This window comes from Ornithorhynchus anatinus, chromosome 3, assembly GCF_004115215.2.
Source record: "Ornithorhynchus anatinus isolate Pmale09 chromosome 3, mOrnAna1.pri.v4, whole genome shotgun sequence".
NCBI lineage: Eukaryota > Metazoa > Chordata > Mammalia > Monotremata > Ornithorhynchidae > Ornithorhynchus > Ornithorhynchus anatinus.
In genome coordinates, this window is record NC_041730.1 from 125,961,116 (window position 1) to 125,977,902 (window position 16,787).

Below are 16,787 nucleotides of genomic sequence, written 5' to 3' on the forward strand. Positions count from 1 at the left end.
ATGGGGTATGACCTCCCTGTCCCTCTGCTCACCCTATCCCCCTGACCCCTTTAGGGTGGTTTCTTACTTTAACAGTCACCAGGGCAGTGACTCTCCTTTCTTAGTTTCCTTCCTTTGTTAATAATAATAATAATAATAATGATGATAATAATAATGGTATTTGTTAAGTCCTTTCTATTTGCCAGGCACTGTACTAAGCGCTGGAGTGGATACAAGCAAATTGGGGTGAACACAATCCCTGTCCCATATAGGGCTCACAGTCTTATTCCCCATTTTACAGGTGAGGTAACTGAGGCCCAGAGAAGTGAAGTGACTTGCCTAAGGCCACACAGCAGATAAGGGGAGGAGCCAGGATTAGACCCAATGACCTCCTGACTCCCAGGCCAGTGCTCTATCCACTGTGCCATGTTGCTTCTCTCCACTTGGCATTAACTGTAGCATCCACTCTCAGCTCCATGGTCCTTAACAACCCCACCTTCCTCAAGATGCCTCCACCCACCCACCCTTGTCTCCTCCAACCCCTTAATAATAATAATCATAATTATGGTACTTGTGTTAAGTGCTTATTATGTGCCAAGCACAGATCTAAGAGCTGGGGTAGATCTAAGTCATTCAGATTGGACACAGTCCCTGTCCCACATGGGGCTCACACTCTTTAATCCCCATTTTTCCTATGAAGTAACTGAGGCCCAGAGAGGCAAAGTGACTTACCCAAGGTCACACAGCAGACATATGGCAGAGCCGACATTAATACCCAGGTCCTTCTGACTCCCAGGCCCATGATGCATGCACTCAGTGAGGGAAAAATGGACAGAGAGTTAACCCCAGAGAAAACTAGATTTCCTCAGTCGGTGCCTTCCCTGGAATCAGTGGCCTTTCCTTTTTTAGCTGGCTGTGAGCACAAAGTCAGCAGTGCCGAGGGGACCATGGCTAGCCCAAACTGGCCAGATAAATACCCAAGCCGGAAAGAGTGTACCTGGAACATCTCAGCCACACCAGGGCATCGAGTGAAAATTGTGAGTAATATCACTTTTGCTTACCAGCAAACATATGACATGTGATGTCCTTTTCCGGGTGTACTTTTTTGATGGTATTTATAATGATGGTATTTGTTAAGTGCTTACTATTTGCCAAGTGCTTACCAGGAACTATACTAAGCTCTGGGTCTGCTCCCTCTGCTCCCCCTCTACCCCTCCTTCACCTCTCCTCAGCTAAGCCCTCTTTTCCCCCCTTTCCCTCTGCTCCTCCCCCTCTCCCTTCCCCTCCCCTCAGCACTGTACTCGTCCACTCAACTGTATATATTTTCATTACCCTATTTATTTTGTTAATGAGATGTACAGCACCTTGATTCTATTTATTTGCTATCGTTTTAATGAGATGTTCATCCCCTTGATTCTATTTATTGCTATTGTTTTTGTCTGTCCATCTTACCTGATTAGACTGTAAGCCCGTCAGAGGGTAGGAACTGTCCCTATCTGTTACCGATTTGTACATTCCAAGCACTTAGTACAGTGCTCTGTACGTAGTAAGCGCTCAGTAAATACTACTGAATGAATAGATAGAAGCTAATTAGATTGGACACAGTCCATGTCCCACATGGTCACAGTCTTAACCCCCATTTTCCAGATGAGGTAACTAAAGCAGAGAGAAGTGAAGTGATTTGCCCATGGTCACAGAGCAGACAAGTGGTGGAGCTGGGATTAGAACCCAGGTCCTTCTGATTCCCAGAACTGTGCTCTATCCACTAGGCCACGCTGCCTCTTCCCCCCAGAAGAACCCTGCATCACACTGGTAAAATGGGGGTTTAGGGCGCAGTAAAGTGGAAGGAAGGGAAATCAGGACAAGGCACTGAAATGATTTCGACCATTGGTCGTGAGACTAGTTAACTGTGATTGAGTCAGAGAAAAGGGAGGAGAGCAGAGGCAGAGTGTGAAACCCAAACGCTTAGTACAGTGCTCTGCACCCAGTTGAACATTCATTAAATACCCCTATTGTTTTTTATAGGGTATTTGTTGAGTGCTTACTATGTGCCAGGCACAGTATTTGGTGCTGGATTTGATATAAGGTGATATCAGGTTGGCCACAGTCCATGTCCCACATGGAGCTCACAGCCTTAATCTCCGTTTTCCAGATGAGTTTAACTGAGTCACAGAGATGTCAGGTGACCTGCTCAAGGTCACCCAGCAGACAAGTGGCAGAGCTGAGACTGATCCACTGAAATAGGTTCATCCTCGTACGATGCTGGGAATCCCAGAGCGTCTTCTCATTGCCCCCACAAAGCCTCCTCCCTTGTGTGTGCAGGGAATGTGTCTGTTTATTGTTGTACCGTACTCTCCCAAGTGCTTAGTACAGTGCTCTGCTATCAGCAAGACATAGTGGCTAGAGCATGGGGCTGAGAGTCAGAGGTCATTGACCTGGGGAAAGTCACTTCACTTCTCTGTGCCTCAGTTTCCTCATCTGTAAAATGAGGATTAAGAGTGTGAGTCCCTGTTGCCAAATTATGCATTCCAAGATGCACACAGTAAGCACTCAATAAATATGAATGAATGAATGAATGTGGGACAGGGATTGTGTCCAACCTGGTTTGCTTGTATTCACCCCAGGGCTAGTACACTTCCTGGCACATGGTAAGCACTTAATAAATACAATTTTTTGTAATAAGTGCAATTGAATTGTATTATCTATCTATCTATATACCTGAATTGCATTATCTGTATATAGCTATATATATATGAATTGTATTATCTGTATATATGTATATGCATATATCTGTATATAGCGGTATATATATATGTATATGTGTATAGATCTATAGTTTATTTATTTATTATGATGGTATTGTTAAGCACTTTCTATGTGCCAAGCACAGTTCTAAGCACTGAATCTATTTATTACTTTATTTATATTAATTCATTCACTTAATAGTATTTATTGAGCACTTACTATGTGCACAGCATTGTACTAAGTGCTTGGAATGTACAAATAGGTAACAGATAGAGACAGTCCCTGCCCTTTGACGAGTTTACAGTCTAATCAGGGGAGACAGACAGACAAAAACAATAGCAATGAATAGAATCAAGGGGATGAACATCTCATTAAAACAATAGCGAATAAATTAATGTCTGTCTCCCCCTCTAGACTGTGAGCTTGCTGTGGGCAGGTCTGTATCTGTTGTTATATTCTACTCTCCCAAGCGCTTAGTGCTTAGAAAAGTGCTTGGCACACAGTAAGCGCTTAACAAATACCACCATCATTATTATTATTAGTAGTGCAGTGCTTTGCACACAGTGAGCGCTCAATCAACTCAACTGAAGGAAAGAATGAATGAAGGGTGGGCTGGCGTGGCCTTGACTGTGGCTTCTGCCCTTGTTCGCTGCAGACCTTCAGCGAGTTTGAGATCGAGCAGCACCAGGAATGCGCCTACGACCACCTGGAAATCTACGACGGGCCCAACAGCAAATCCCCGGTCCTCGGACGCTTCTGCGGCACCAAGAGACCAGAGCCAGTGGTGGCTTCGTTGAACAGAATGTTTCTGCGCTTCTATTCGGACGCCTCAGTACAGCGCCAAGGCTTTCAGGCAAGGCACAGCACAGGTAAACGGGGCTTCAGAGGCCCTTGCTGGGGAGAGAGCGCACTTTGCTCCTTTAATGCCACCCTTCTCACTCTACCTCCATCTCGTCTGTTTCGCCACTAACCTGTTGCCCACAACCTGTCTCTGGCCTGGAAAGCTCTCCCTCTTCAAATCTGACAGACAATTACTCTCCCTTCTGCTTTTAAAGTTTATTGTAGACACATCTCCTCCAAGAGACCTTCTCTAACTAAGCCCTCCTTTCTTTTCCTCCTCCCTTCTGCATCTCCTTGACCAGCTCCCTTTATTTCTCCCTCCTCCCAGCCCTGCAACACTTACGTACACATCTGTAATTTCTATATTTCATTCATTCATTCATTCAATTGCATTTATGTGTAAAGCACATGTACTAAGCACTTGGGAGAGTACAATATGGCTCAGTGGAAAGAGCCTGGGCTTGGGAGTCATAGCTCATGGGTTCGAATCCTGGCTCTGCCGCTTCTCAGCTGTGTGACCTTGGGCAAGTCACTATCTTCTCTGTGTCTCAATTACCTCATCTGTAAAATGGGGATTAAGATTGTGAGCCTCATGTGGGACAACCTGATGACCCTGTATCTCCCCCAGCGCTTAGAACAGTGCTCTGCACATAGTAAGCGCTTAACAAATACCAACATTATTATAAACAGTCATGTTCCCTTCCCACAAGGAGCTTACAGGCTAGAGGAGGGGAGAAAGACATCAATACAAATAAATAAAATGACAGATAGGTACATAAATGCTGTGGGACTGGGAGGGGGGAAGAGCAAAGGGAGCAAGTCTGGGTGATGCAGAAGGGAGTGGGAGATGAGGAAAAATGGGACTTAGTCTGGGAAGGCCTCTTGGAGGAGATGTGCCTTCAATATGGATTAATGTCTCTCTCCTCCTCTAGACTGTAAGCTCATTGTGGTCAGGGAATGTGCTGTTATATTGTTATATTGTACTGTCCCAAGCACTTAGTAGACTAAGTACACTTAGAGCTCTTAGTACAGTACTCTGCACATAGTAAGCACTCAATAAATATGATCGATTGACTAATTGATGGAACAATCCCTTTCAAATTATGCCACCTCGACCACTGCTTCCTGGCGGTGTTCTTTCCATCAGAATGAGAGTAACAAATGTTTAATGAGTCTCTGAATGGAAAAAGACCCTGGGGACATTCCCTGTTAGCTCACTGTGGGCGGGGAACATGTCTGCCAACTCTCTTGTCTTCTATTCTCCCAATAGCATAGAGAGTGCTCTGTACATAATGAAAAATCAATAAATACCATTATTTGATGGTGAACATCATCATCATTATAATAATAATTGTGGTATTTGTTAGGCAGCATTCCCTGTTAGCTCACTGTGGGCGGGGAACATGTCTGCCAACTCTCTTAACTTGTATTCTCCCAATCGCTTAGAAAGTGCTCTGTACATAGTAAATAATCAATAAATACCATTATTTGATGATGAACATCATCATCATTATAATAATAATTGTAGTATTTGTTAAACAGCATTTCCTGTTAGCTCACTGTGGCCGGGGAACGTCTGCCAACTCTCTTGTCTTGTGTTCTCCCAGTTGCATAGATGGTGCTCTGTACATAATAAATAATCAATAAATACCATTATTTGATGATGAACATCATCATCGTTATAATAATAATTGTGGTATTTGTTAAGCAGCATTCCCTGTTGGCTCACTGTGGGCGGGGAACGTGTCTGCCAACTCTCTTGTCTTGTATTCTCCCAATCGCGTAGACAGTGCTCTGTACATAATAAATGATCAATAAATACCATTATTTGATGATGAACATCATCATCATTATAATAATAATTGTGGCATTTGTTAAGCACTTACTACGTGCTAAACTCCAGGGAGATACAAGATAATCAGGCCGGACAGAGTCCCTTTCCCACAAGGGACTCGCGGTCTAACGGGGAGGATGAAAAGGTGTGGACGACCATCTTACAGATAAGGAAACTGAGGCACAGAGAAGGTGAAGGTCTGCTCAAGGTCATCCAACAGGCAAGTGCCAGGGCTGGGTTTAGAAAACCCAGATCCTCTGACGAAGAGGCGGGTGCTTTTCCACTAGGCGGCACTGCTTGATATCATTCTGAATAATAGAGAAGCAGCGTGGCTTAGTGGAAAAAACCCCCACTTGCCTGTGTGGCCCTGGGTAAGTCACTTCACTTCTCTGTGCCTCAGTTACCTCACCTGTAAAATGGGGATTGAAAGTGTGAGCCCCACGTGAGACAGCACCATTACCCTGTATCCCCCCCCCCCCCAGCGCTTATATGCCTAAGCACATGGGCAGCTTATATGTGTGCTTATATGCCTAAGCACATAATAAGCGCTTAACAAATACCATCGTTATTATTATTAATTATTGAGGGCCTCCTAAGGGCAGAGCACTGCCCTGAGCACTTGGAAACATATTCATACCCCACGAGTAGGGCAACCCTCTGTCCTTGCGGAGGGTTTGGCAGAACCGAATGGAGTCAGTTGGAAAAGGGACTGCTTCAAGAGAAGCAGGCATCTCTTTCACTTTCCCTCTCCCTTCACAGCCTTATTCCAGCAGTCCTTCTACTTATAGCAGCAGCGATAATAGCAGTAGCAGCCTTGGAAAAACAGCCACAGGAATAGTAGCAGGAGTAATGATAATAATGTTGGCATGTTTTAAGCGCTTACTATGTGCTGAGCACTGTTCTAAGTGCTGGGATAGATTCAAGGTAATCCACATGAGGCTCACAGTCTTCATCCCCATTTTATAGGTGAGGTAACTGAGGCACCGAGAAGTTAAGTGACTTGCCCAAAGTTACACAGCTGACAAGTGGTGGAGCCGGGATTAGAACCCATGACCTCTGACTCCTAAATCCATGCTCTTTCCACTGAGCTGCGCTGCTTCTCTAAGCAGCTAGGAGTAGCCCCAGCAGGAGTAGTCTTCTTGTTTTATGCTAAAGATTTGTCTCCGACCCATAGTGACGCACGGACACATCTCCCCCACAACGCCCCACTCGCCATCTGCCATCCTTCTGGTAGTGGATCCAGAGAGTTTTCTTGGTCAAAATCCAGAAGTGGTTTACCTTTGCTGCCTCTGTGCAGTCAACTCAAGTCTCCACCCTCGATTCTCTCCCGTGTCTTTGCTGTCCAGCACAGGGGAGTTTTGACGCAGCAGATTACCTGCCGCTCACTAGCCACCGGCCAAGCTAGGAATGGAATGGACAGGCCTCTGCTTAACTCTCCCTCCTGTAGTGGTAGAATACTGGAAACTCTCCAGGTGCGAAAGTGAGAAAGGAGCAGTATTAGTAGGAATAATAATTGTGGTATTTGTTAAGCACTTTCTTATGTACCGGGCACTGTACTAAGCACTCGGGTGGATACAAGCAAATCGGTTTGGACACGGTCCCTGTCCCATGTGGGGCTCACAGTCTCGATCCCCATTTTACAGATGTGGTAAATGAGGCACAGAGAAGTAAAGTGACTTGCCCAAGGTCACACAGCAGACAAGTGATGGAGTCGGGATTAGTACCCATGACCTGCTGACTTCCAAGCCCATGCTCTATCCACTACACCATGCTGCTTCTCTAGTAAAAGGCAGTAGTAATAATAATAATAATAATTAATTATGGTACTTATTAAATACTTACTATGTGCCACACACTATACTAAGTGCTGGGGTGGATACAAGCAAATCGGGTTGAACACAGTCCCTGTCCCACATGGGGCTCAAAGTTTCAATTTTCATTTTACAGATGAGGTGACTGAGTCACAGAGAAGTGAAGTGACTTGCCTAAGGCCACACAATAGACAGGTGGTATTAGCAGCTGCAGTAGGAACAATAGTGGGAGAAGGAGGAGGAGGAGGAAGAAGAAGGAGGATGAGTAGTAGACATGATTTTTATTGAGCTCTCACTGGATGCAGTGAACTGTACTGAGCACTAGGAAAGAACATCAGAAGGATGAGGCCCTTTTTCTGCCCACAAGGAGTGTAAACTTTGACGGGAGGGACTGAATAAAAATGTAGTCTAGTGAAACCAAAACGTACAATCAAATATACATATCTGAGATCTGCAGAGGGATAAAAGTAAATGGTTCCGTAAGCACAAGAGGGAGCTGTTAGGCTGTAATTTGGAGAAGCAGTGTGGTCTAATGGAAAGATCATGGACCTGGAGTCAGAAGGAGCTGGGTTCTAATTCTGACTCTGCCACTTGTCTGCTTGTTACCCTGGGCAAGTCACTTAATTTCTCTGTGCCTCAGTTCCCTCATCTGTAAAATTAAGACTGTAAGCCCCTTAAGGGACAGGGATTGTGTCCAACCCGATTAGCTTGTATCAACCCCAGTGCTTAGTACAGTGCCTGGAAATAGTAAGCACTTAAGAAATACCATAAAGCAAAACCAACAGTTTATCAGTGACAGAGGCAGAGTGATGGAGGCAGGAAGAGGTCAGATATGGGATTGAAGGGTTGGGTGATGTTGGACGGAGTTTGGGCCTAGAGTAGGAATGGGTTTGGTGCTCGGAAGCACAGTGCTTGGAGCACTGTTAGGGCAGAGTGCTTGGAGAGCAGTGTTGAGATTCTGGAATTTTGTTGTTGTTGTTGTTAAATTTATTGGAATCATTCAAGTGATGTGAAGCAGCATGGCACAGTGGAAAGAGCACAGGCCTGGAAGTCAGAGGACCTTGGTTCTATCCCAGCTCTACTATGTGTCTGCTGCATGACCTTGAACAAATCACTTACCTTCTCTGTGCCTCGGTTACCTCATTTGGAAAATGAGGATTAAGACTGAGAGCCCTATGTAAGAAAGGGACTGTGTCCAATCTGATTATTTTGTATCTACCCCAGGGCTTAGTATAGTGCCTGGCACTTAGTAAGTACTTACGTTCCCTGTAGGTCTCCAAACTGAGCTCATGAGACCTCCCTTGTATATCAGGGCCCCCCTGAAACTCAGGGGTAAATTCCAGAGTCTGGAAAAGGAGAAGGAAATGCTAATGAGCTGCAGAAGAAGAGGGTCCCAAGGGGAATGTTGGGTTTTTTTTATGGTATTTAAGTGCTTACTATGTGCCAGGCACTGTATTAAGTGCTTGGGCAAATACAAGCTAGTAATAATATCATTATAATTGCAGTATTTGTTATGCGCTTACTATGTGCCATGCACTGTTCTATGTGCTGAGGTAGATACAAGATAGACTGGACATCGTCCCTTTCCTCATGGATGCATATTCTTATTCCCCATTTTACAGATGAGGTAAGTGAAGCACAGGGAAGTGAAGTGACTTGCCCAGGGTCACACAGCAGACCAGCAGCAGAGCTGGCATTAGAACCCAGGTCCTTCTGATTCCCAGGCCTCTGTTCTCTCCTTCAGGCCACACTGCTTCTCATCTATTTGACACGTCCTGTCTTTTCTTCAGAGTGTGGGGGCCGGCTGAAGGCTGAAGTCCAGACTAAAGAGCTATACTCCCACGCCCAGTTTGGAGACAACTATTACCCGGGGCAGTCTCAGTGCGATTGGGTGATCGTCGCAGAGGACGGCTACGGAGTCGAGTTGATATTCCAGACGTTTGAAGTCGAGGAAGAGGCAGACTGCGGCTACGACTACATGGAGGCCTACGACGGCTACGACAGTACTGCCCCGAGGCTGGGGAGGTTCTGTGGTTCAGGGGTAAGTCAGCATGATGTGGGCACACAGAGGAGGTAGCGTGGCCTAGTGGAAAGAGCGTGGCCCTGGAATCCATCAATCGGTTGTATTTCTTGAGCATTTACTGTTGGCAGAGCACTGTTCTAAACACTTGGGAGAGTACGATATATCGGAGTTGGTAGACATGATCCCTGCCCACAGTGAGTTTACGGTCTAGAAGGGGAAACAGACATTAATAATAAATGAATACATTAGAGATATGTACCTAAGTGCTCCAGATCTGAAGGAGGGGTGAATAAAGGAAGTGTAAGAGTGACACAGAAAGGAACGGGAGAGGAGGAAATGAGGGTTTAGATGGGAAGGAATGCACTTTTATTAAGACTTTGAAAATGGAGAGAGTGATTATCTGTCAGATATGAAAAGGGAGGGTGTACCAGGCCAGAGGCAGGATGTGGGCAAGAGGTTGGCGATAAGACAGACAAGATTGAGGTATAGTGAGTAGGTTGGCATTAGAGGAACAAAGTGAGGAGGAACTAGAACTCAAAAGATCCAGCGTCTAGTCCCAGATCTGCTACTTCACCTTGGGCAACTCCCTTAACTTCTCTGTGCCTCAAATGCCTCATCTACAAAATGGGAATAAACCGCCTGTCCTCTTTTCTTAGATTGTGAATCCAGGGTGGGACAACAACTATGTCCGATCTGATTATCTGTATCTTCCTCAGCACTTTGCATAGTGATTGGCCCACAGTAAAAACTTAATAAATGCTATTATTAGTGTGGCTGATGGTTCAAAACAAGGCACCCTAGCAACAGTTTCTGGTTAAAAAGCCTCAACGAATCGTAATCATAACTGTGATATTTACTAAGTACTAATAAAGACCATAAGCCTGGGGTTCAGGGGACCCGGGTTCTAATCCTGATTCTGTCACTTGTCTGCTGTACGACCTTAGGTTAGTCACTACACTGCTTTGTGACTCAGTTTCCTCATATGAAGAATGGGGATTCAAGATCCATTCTCCCTCCCTCTTAGATTTTGAGTCTGATGTGGCACAGGGACTATGTCTGAACTGATTATCATATATCTGCCCCAGTCCTTAGCACATAGTAAGTGCTTAACAAATGTAATAATAATAATAACAATAATAGCTTATTATATGCCAAAGCACTGCAATTAAGTTTTAGGGTAGACACACGATAATCATATTGGTCACAGTCCTTGTCCCACATGGGGTTTCCATTAATGATAATAATAATTTTGGTATTTGTTAAGCGCTTACTATGTGCAGAGCACTGTTGTAAGTGCTGGGGTAGATACAGGATAATCAGATTGTCCCACATGAGGCTCACAGTCTTTATCCCCATTTTACAGATGAGGTAACTGAGGCACAGAGAAGTGAAGTGACTTGCCCACAGTCACACAGCTGACATTATAAAAGAAGCAGCGTGGCTTAGTGGAAATAGCCCAGACTTGGGAGTCAGAGGATGTGGGTTCTAATTCTGGGTTCACCACTTGTCTGCTACGTGTCCTTGGGCAAGCTACATTGCTTCTCTGGACCTCAATTACTTCATCTACAAAATGGGGATCAAGACTGTAAGCCCGGTGTGGGACAACCTGATTACCTTGTATCATTAAGCACATACTACATGCCATTTACTGTACTAAGCCCTGGTGTAGATAGGATCAAGTCGGATTGGATACTGTCCCTGTCCCACGTGGAGCTCACAATATCAATCCCCATTTTACAGATGAGGGAACTGAGGCACAGAGAAGCAGCGTGGCACAGTGGAAAGAGCACGGGCTTTGGAGTCAGGGCTCATGAGTTCGAATCCCAGCTCTGCCACTTGTCAGCTGTGTGACTGTGGGCAAGTCACTTAACTTCTCTGTGCCTCAGTTCCCTCATCTGTAAAATGGGGATTAAGACTGTGAGCCCCACGTGGGACAACCTGATTCCCCTGTGTTTACCCCAGCGCTTAGAACAGTGCTCTGCACATAGTAAGCACTTAACAAATACCAACATTATTAAATTGACTTGTCCCAGGTCTCACAGCAGACAAGTGGTGGAGCCAGGGTTAGAACCCATGACTTTCTGACTCTTAGGGCCATGCTCTATCCACTACACCATGCTGCTTCTCTACCCCAACACTTAGAACTGTGCTTGGCACATAGTAAGCATGTAACAAATACCATAAAAATAATAATGATGATGATTATTATTATTAAGAGAGAGGTAGAACAGCTGTCTCATCCCCATTTTACAGATGAAGATACTGAGGCATAGAGCGGTATGTCCAGGGGCACAGGGCAAGCCAGTGATGGAGCTAGGGCCAGAACTCTTGACTTCCAGAACTAACCTTTCCCCACTAGGCCAAGGTGCCTCTCTGGAAGAAGTTCTTATGTGACATGCTGGAAGGATAATTAGCCTTGATTCTTGAAAAGCTTTTTTGAACATTTTTTAAATGTCTGCCCAAATTCATCTTTACATGTAGTCCATGTGCTAGACCAACAAAAGAGAAAGGGGAAATGAAATTTTAGTGTCCAATCTTCAAGTTGGCTGCTGTGGAACAGGCCTGTTGGTAAGAATTCCAGTTAGTTCTTTGGACTTCTGTCCTTCTGTTCAGATTAGGCAGCATAATGATGATGATAATATAATATTTATAAGCATTTAATAAACACTGTGATAATTGTAGTATTTGTTAAGTGCTTACTGTATGTCACACACTGTTCTAAGCACTGAGGAAGATAGTGAGGTCAGACACAATCTCCATCCCACACAGGGCTCACAGTCTAAGTAGGAGGGAAAACAGAAGTAGGAGGGAAAACAGGCATTGAATCCCCATCTTACAGACAAGGTATCTGAGACACAGATAAATTAAGTGACTTGACCAAGATCACCCAGCTGGTATGTGGCTGAGCAGGATTAGAACCCAGGTCCTCTGATTCCCAGGCCCATATTGGCTAACTCTCACTTAGGAAGCCTCCCGGTTGGTTTTTATTTTCTTTTGATGGTATTTATTAAGCAGTTACTATATGCTAAGTAATAATAATTATTATTATGGTATTTGTTAAGTGCTTACTATGTGTCAAGCACCATTCTTAAGCGCTGGGGTAGATTCAAGGTAAGCAGGTTGTCCCACATGGGGCTCATATTTTTAATCCCCATTTTACAGATGAGGTAACTGAGACACAAAGAAGTTAAGTGGCTTGCCCCAGGTCACACAGCTGACAAGTGGCAGAGCTGGGATTCGAACTCATGAGCCCTGACTCCAAAGCCCGTGCTCTTTCCACTGCGGAAAGAGGCGGAAGCGGGATTAGAACCCACAACTTCTAACTTCCAAGCCTGTGCTCTTTCCACTAAGCCATGCTGCTTTTCTGCTTTTAGGTACTCTACTAAGCGCTGGAGTAGATACAAGCTAATCAGGTTGAACACCATCCCTTTCCTCGTGGTGCTCACAGCCTTAATGCCCATTTTACAGATGAGGTAACCAAGGCACTGAGAAGTGAAGTTCATTCAGTAGTATTTATTGAGCGCTTACTATGTGCAGTGCACTGAACTAAGCGCTTGGAATGTACAATATGGCAACAGATAGAGACAATCCCTGCCCAGTTATAGGCTCACAGTCTAACTGGGGGAGACAGACGGCAGAGCAAAACAGAACAAAACAAAAACAAGACAACATTATCAAGATAAATAGAATCAAGGGGATGTACACCTCATTAACAAAATGAATAGGGTAATAAATAATATATACAAATGAGCACAGTGCTGAAGGGGGGAAGGGGGCAGGGGGAGGAGCAGAGAGTGGGGGGAAGGAGGGAGAAGCAGAGGGAAAGGGGGGCTCAGTCTGGGAAGGCCTCTTGGAGGAGGTGGGCTCTCAGTAGGGCTGTGAAGAGGGGAAGAGAGTTAGTTTGGTGGACGTGAGGAAAGAGGGCATTCCAGGACAGCGGTAGGTCGTCTGTCAGGGGTCGACGGCGGGATAGGCGTGAACGGGGGACAGTGAGGAGGTGAGCGGCAGAGGAGCGGAGCGTGTGAGGTAGGCAGTAAAAAGAGAGAAGGGAGGTGAGCTAGGATGGGGCAAGGGGATGGACAGCTTTGAAGCCAAGAGTGAGGAGTTTTTGTTTCGTGCGGAAGTTGATAGGCAACCACTGGAGGTTTTTGAGGAGGGGAGTGATATGCCCAGAGCTTTTCTGTAGGAAGATGATCCTGGCAGCAGAATGAAGAATAGACTGGAGCAGGGAGAGACAGGAGGAAGGGAGATCAGAGAGAAGGCTGACACAATAATCCAGTTGGGATATTATGAGAGCTTGTACCAGCACAATAGCTGTTTGGATGGAGAGGAAAGAGTGGATCTTGGCAATATCATAAAGGTGAGACTGGCAGGTGTTGGATGTGTGGGATGAATGAGAGAGCTGAGTCAAAGATGACACCAAGTTTGCAGGCCTGTGAGACGGGAAGGATGGTCGTGCTGTCCATAATGACAGGGAAGTCAGGGAGAGGACAGGGTTTGGGAGGGAAAATAAAGTGCTCAGTTGACTTGGTAGGATCCCACAGCAGGCAAGTAACATAGCCGGGATTAGGACCCAGGTCCTTCTGACACCCAGGCCTGTGCTCTATCAATCAATCAATGGTATTCATCAATCTCTTACTATGTGCAAAGCAAGTGGGCCATGCTGCTTACAAATTCCAACTCCAATATTTTGAAAAGGGCCTGCGGAGGTTGACATAAGGGACCCAAGCGGGGCCTGGTCATTTTTATCCTCTTCTTTCAGGAAAGTCATTTATTGATGAGTCTTCTTAGAAGATACCCAAAGAAACCCTGACCAGTCTCATTTCCTTTCTCTTCAGCCCTTGGAAGAAATCTATTCTGCAGGAGACTCACTGATGATTCGATTTCACACAGACGACACCATCAACAAGAAAGGCTTCCATGCTCGGTACACAAGCACCAAATTTCAAGACGCCCTGCACATGAAGAAGTAGAGTGTGAACCCTTCTTGGAAGACATTGCCAGTCCTAACGTTATGACACCTAACTGTGAGATTTTTTTTTCTTTCTCCGCGAGAGTCTGACCTGAAAACAGTGTACAGGATTTTCTTCTCTAACTACGACTCCGAATCTAGTCCTCAAGGAATGCTTTAGAAGTGGCCAGCTCAGCACCCTCTCTCATTGATATTCCAGGACCCAGTGTTTTCTTTCAGCCGTGGTCGCCCAACAGGTGAAAGTTTCTGATGGGCGAGAAGGATAGAATCCGCAAGTCACCGTGTAACCCACACGCCACGTGCTCTGGAGATGAGAGCCTGTCTGTCTGCAAGAAAGACCTGGCAGAAGGTGCCCTGTGGAAACTCGGACCCCTCTTCCCTGTTCAGGTCAAACCATGACACCTTGCTTTAATCTAATAATCTCACCTCATTGTTTGGCCTGAAGAGAGAGGAAGAGAGCTGCTTCCTCTCTGGTTCTTGGGAGGTTGGAGCATGGAGTGCACAGTCTGGCATTTGTGGGGAGCTGGATAAGCAAGATGTGCATCGTTCCGGCTGGAGACGGGAAACTGGGAATGCAGATGATGTCACAGGGAGACTACCTGTTGCAGGGAGGCCTCAGGTTCTACTGACAGGAAGCTGGAAAAATTGTCATCATCCCCTCCAGATATTTTCACTAGACTCTGCTTGAAAGGTACACCAACACAGGATCCTGAATCCTATATCCTGGATGTGGGGTAGAGAAAAATTAATCAATCAGTCATATTTATTAAGCATTTACTATGTGTCGAGCACTGTACTAAACACTTGGGAGAGTACAGTATAAGAGTTGGTAGACACGTTCCCTACCCACAAGAAGCTTACATTCAAGAGGAGAAGACAAACATGGTTAAAAAATAAATAAGTTATGGATATGGACACAGCCTGGGCCATACCTCAAGTGACATTTCTGGGGAAATTTCTTTTCCCTTTCTACACTGGCTCCCCATTTGGACGTTCTTGCTTAGCAGGTCAATTTCATTTCCAGCAAAGGGACCTTTGGGTGGTTTCCTGCAATTAACCAGCCCAGCAAATTACTGAAATTAAGTATGAGGGAGCTGAAGAGTTCAACTTGGCCAGAGGTTATGATGAACATCTTGGCGGCACTGCTGAAATGTATGAGGAGGAGCCATTGGGCCACTGAAGGTTGGAAAGTCCAGTAGCCATGGGCTGGGTCTGCTCTGCAAAGTGCCCCACAACCGCATCAATCACACCCTATGCTGAACAAATAAAAATGGAGCCTCATGGGTCTACCTTTGTCCCCTGACTGATCGTACCGCCGTCTGGCCGGGAGTCTTGACAGTTGAACAGACTATCACAGCACAGCGAGGTGTCTAATCCTTGCCACAGCTAGTGCAGGAAATCCCGCAAATATTTGCCCGCTGGAAAATTGGTACCTCACAGAGCTGCACCCAAACCATCTAGAAATGAACTGCCAATCCCCTGGAGAATGAAAAACGCTTACAGAGGGTGCCATGGAAGCAATTCAGCCACAACCTTATTGCACTACTACCGTCATGGACAGCAACAAGGCACCTCTGAGATACTGGATCCTGGGCAGCCAGGAAGGTCCGGGGGCATTCGGTGCAGTCGCTAAGACTGATTCTCTGAAAGTCACTTAGGGATCAGGACAGCAAAACGTTGCAGCCCTCCATGACCTGGTCAAAAAATGAAATTCCAAGGAGCCCGATCGACCACACACAGATGAAGGGAAGACTGAAAAGGGAGTGCTGAGATGACGAAGTTAAAGAGATCCAAAGTGTGGCCGATTGCCACCAGATTAAAGATTTCTCCCCACTCCTCAAGAGTCGGTATGGGTCCAGACATACTCCTCCAGCCCCTTGGAAAAGTGTTAATCCTATCCAGTCTCAATTAGCAGGGAATTCTGCAGAGACGACAACATTCAATAAGCTTCTCAGAGCACAGCCCCCCATTGAAGATGAGGCTATTTGGAGCCATCTTGGATTGGAGTGACAGTACCTCTAACTTTCGAAGATGACACTACTAAAATAGAGCCCCGAGAAAGAGTGGAGAAGCTTCCGGATCCAAAAGAGGGCTTAACTCGTTCTACTAAGAAGTGGTACAGCCTATCTGACAATTGGAAGATGAAGCCCTAACACAGACATCTGGTCCGACATCTCCATCCATGAACGTCTCCTACAAACCTATTTTACGCCACACTACAGGAAGGATTCTGAAGTTGTGGGCCATAATTAGTCTACTCTCATTGAAATGTCAGTTTTAGCACATCTTTGGTGGCGAACAGGTGACAGCCGAGACTCAACACAAGTGTTGGCTGGTTAACCAAAGTGGGCTGATGGCAGTTGAGAAGAATAAATTTAATAGACACAGTGAGGGCCCCTCAGGTGGAGGCTGTGACTGGCAAATTTGGGGCCCGGCAGCCGGGACCAGGGTGACTTTTTGAGCCAAAGCTTCAGACCGGAGTTTGGTGGTGTTGAAGAAAGGTCCAGGAATTGCAGATAATGGCCGTAGCTGCAGGTCAAAGGTCAATCTTTAAGCAAGCGCCGTGTGGCCATTTCCATCCAC

At 45.7% G+C, this 16,787-nt stretch overlaps 1 protein-coding gene across 1 annotated transcript in view; it reads left to right on the forward strand.

Annotated features, from left to right (window-relative positions):
- Window positions 1-15,016, forward strand: part of TLL2 (tolloid like 2) — a gene marked incomplete at its 5' end in the record, with an annotated part of 194,141 nt that extends 179,125 nt beyond the window's left edge. Inside the window, 4 exons of the mRNA XM_029059893.1 lie at window positions 889-1,016; window positions 3,380-3,593; window positions 9,000-9,250; window positions 14,071-15,016. Of these exons, the coding sequence (XP_028915726.1) occupies window positions 889-1,016; window positions 3,380-3,593; window positions 9,000-9,250; window positions 14,071-14,205 (728 nt within the window). The remainder of the gene's footprint in view (window positions 1-888; window positions 1,017-3,379; window positions 3,594-8,999; window positions 9,251-14,070) is intronic.
- Between the last annotated feature and the right edge of the window lie 1,771 nt (window positions 15,017-16,787).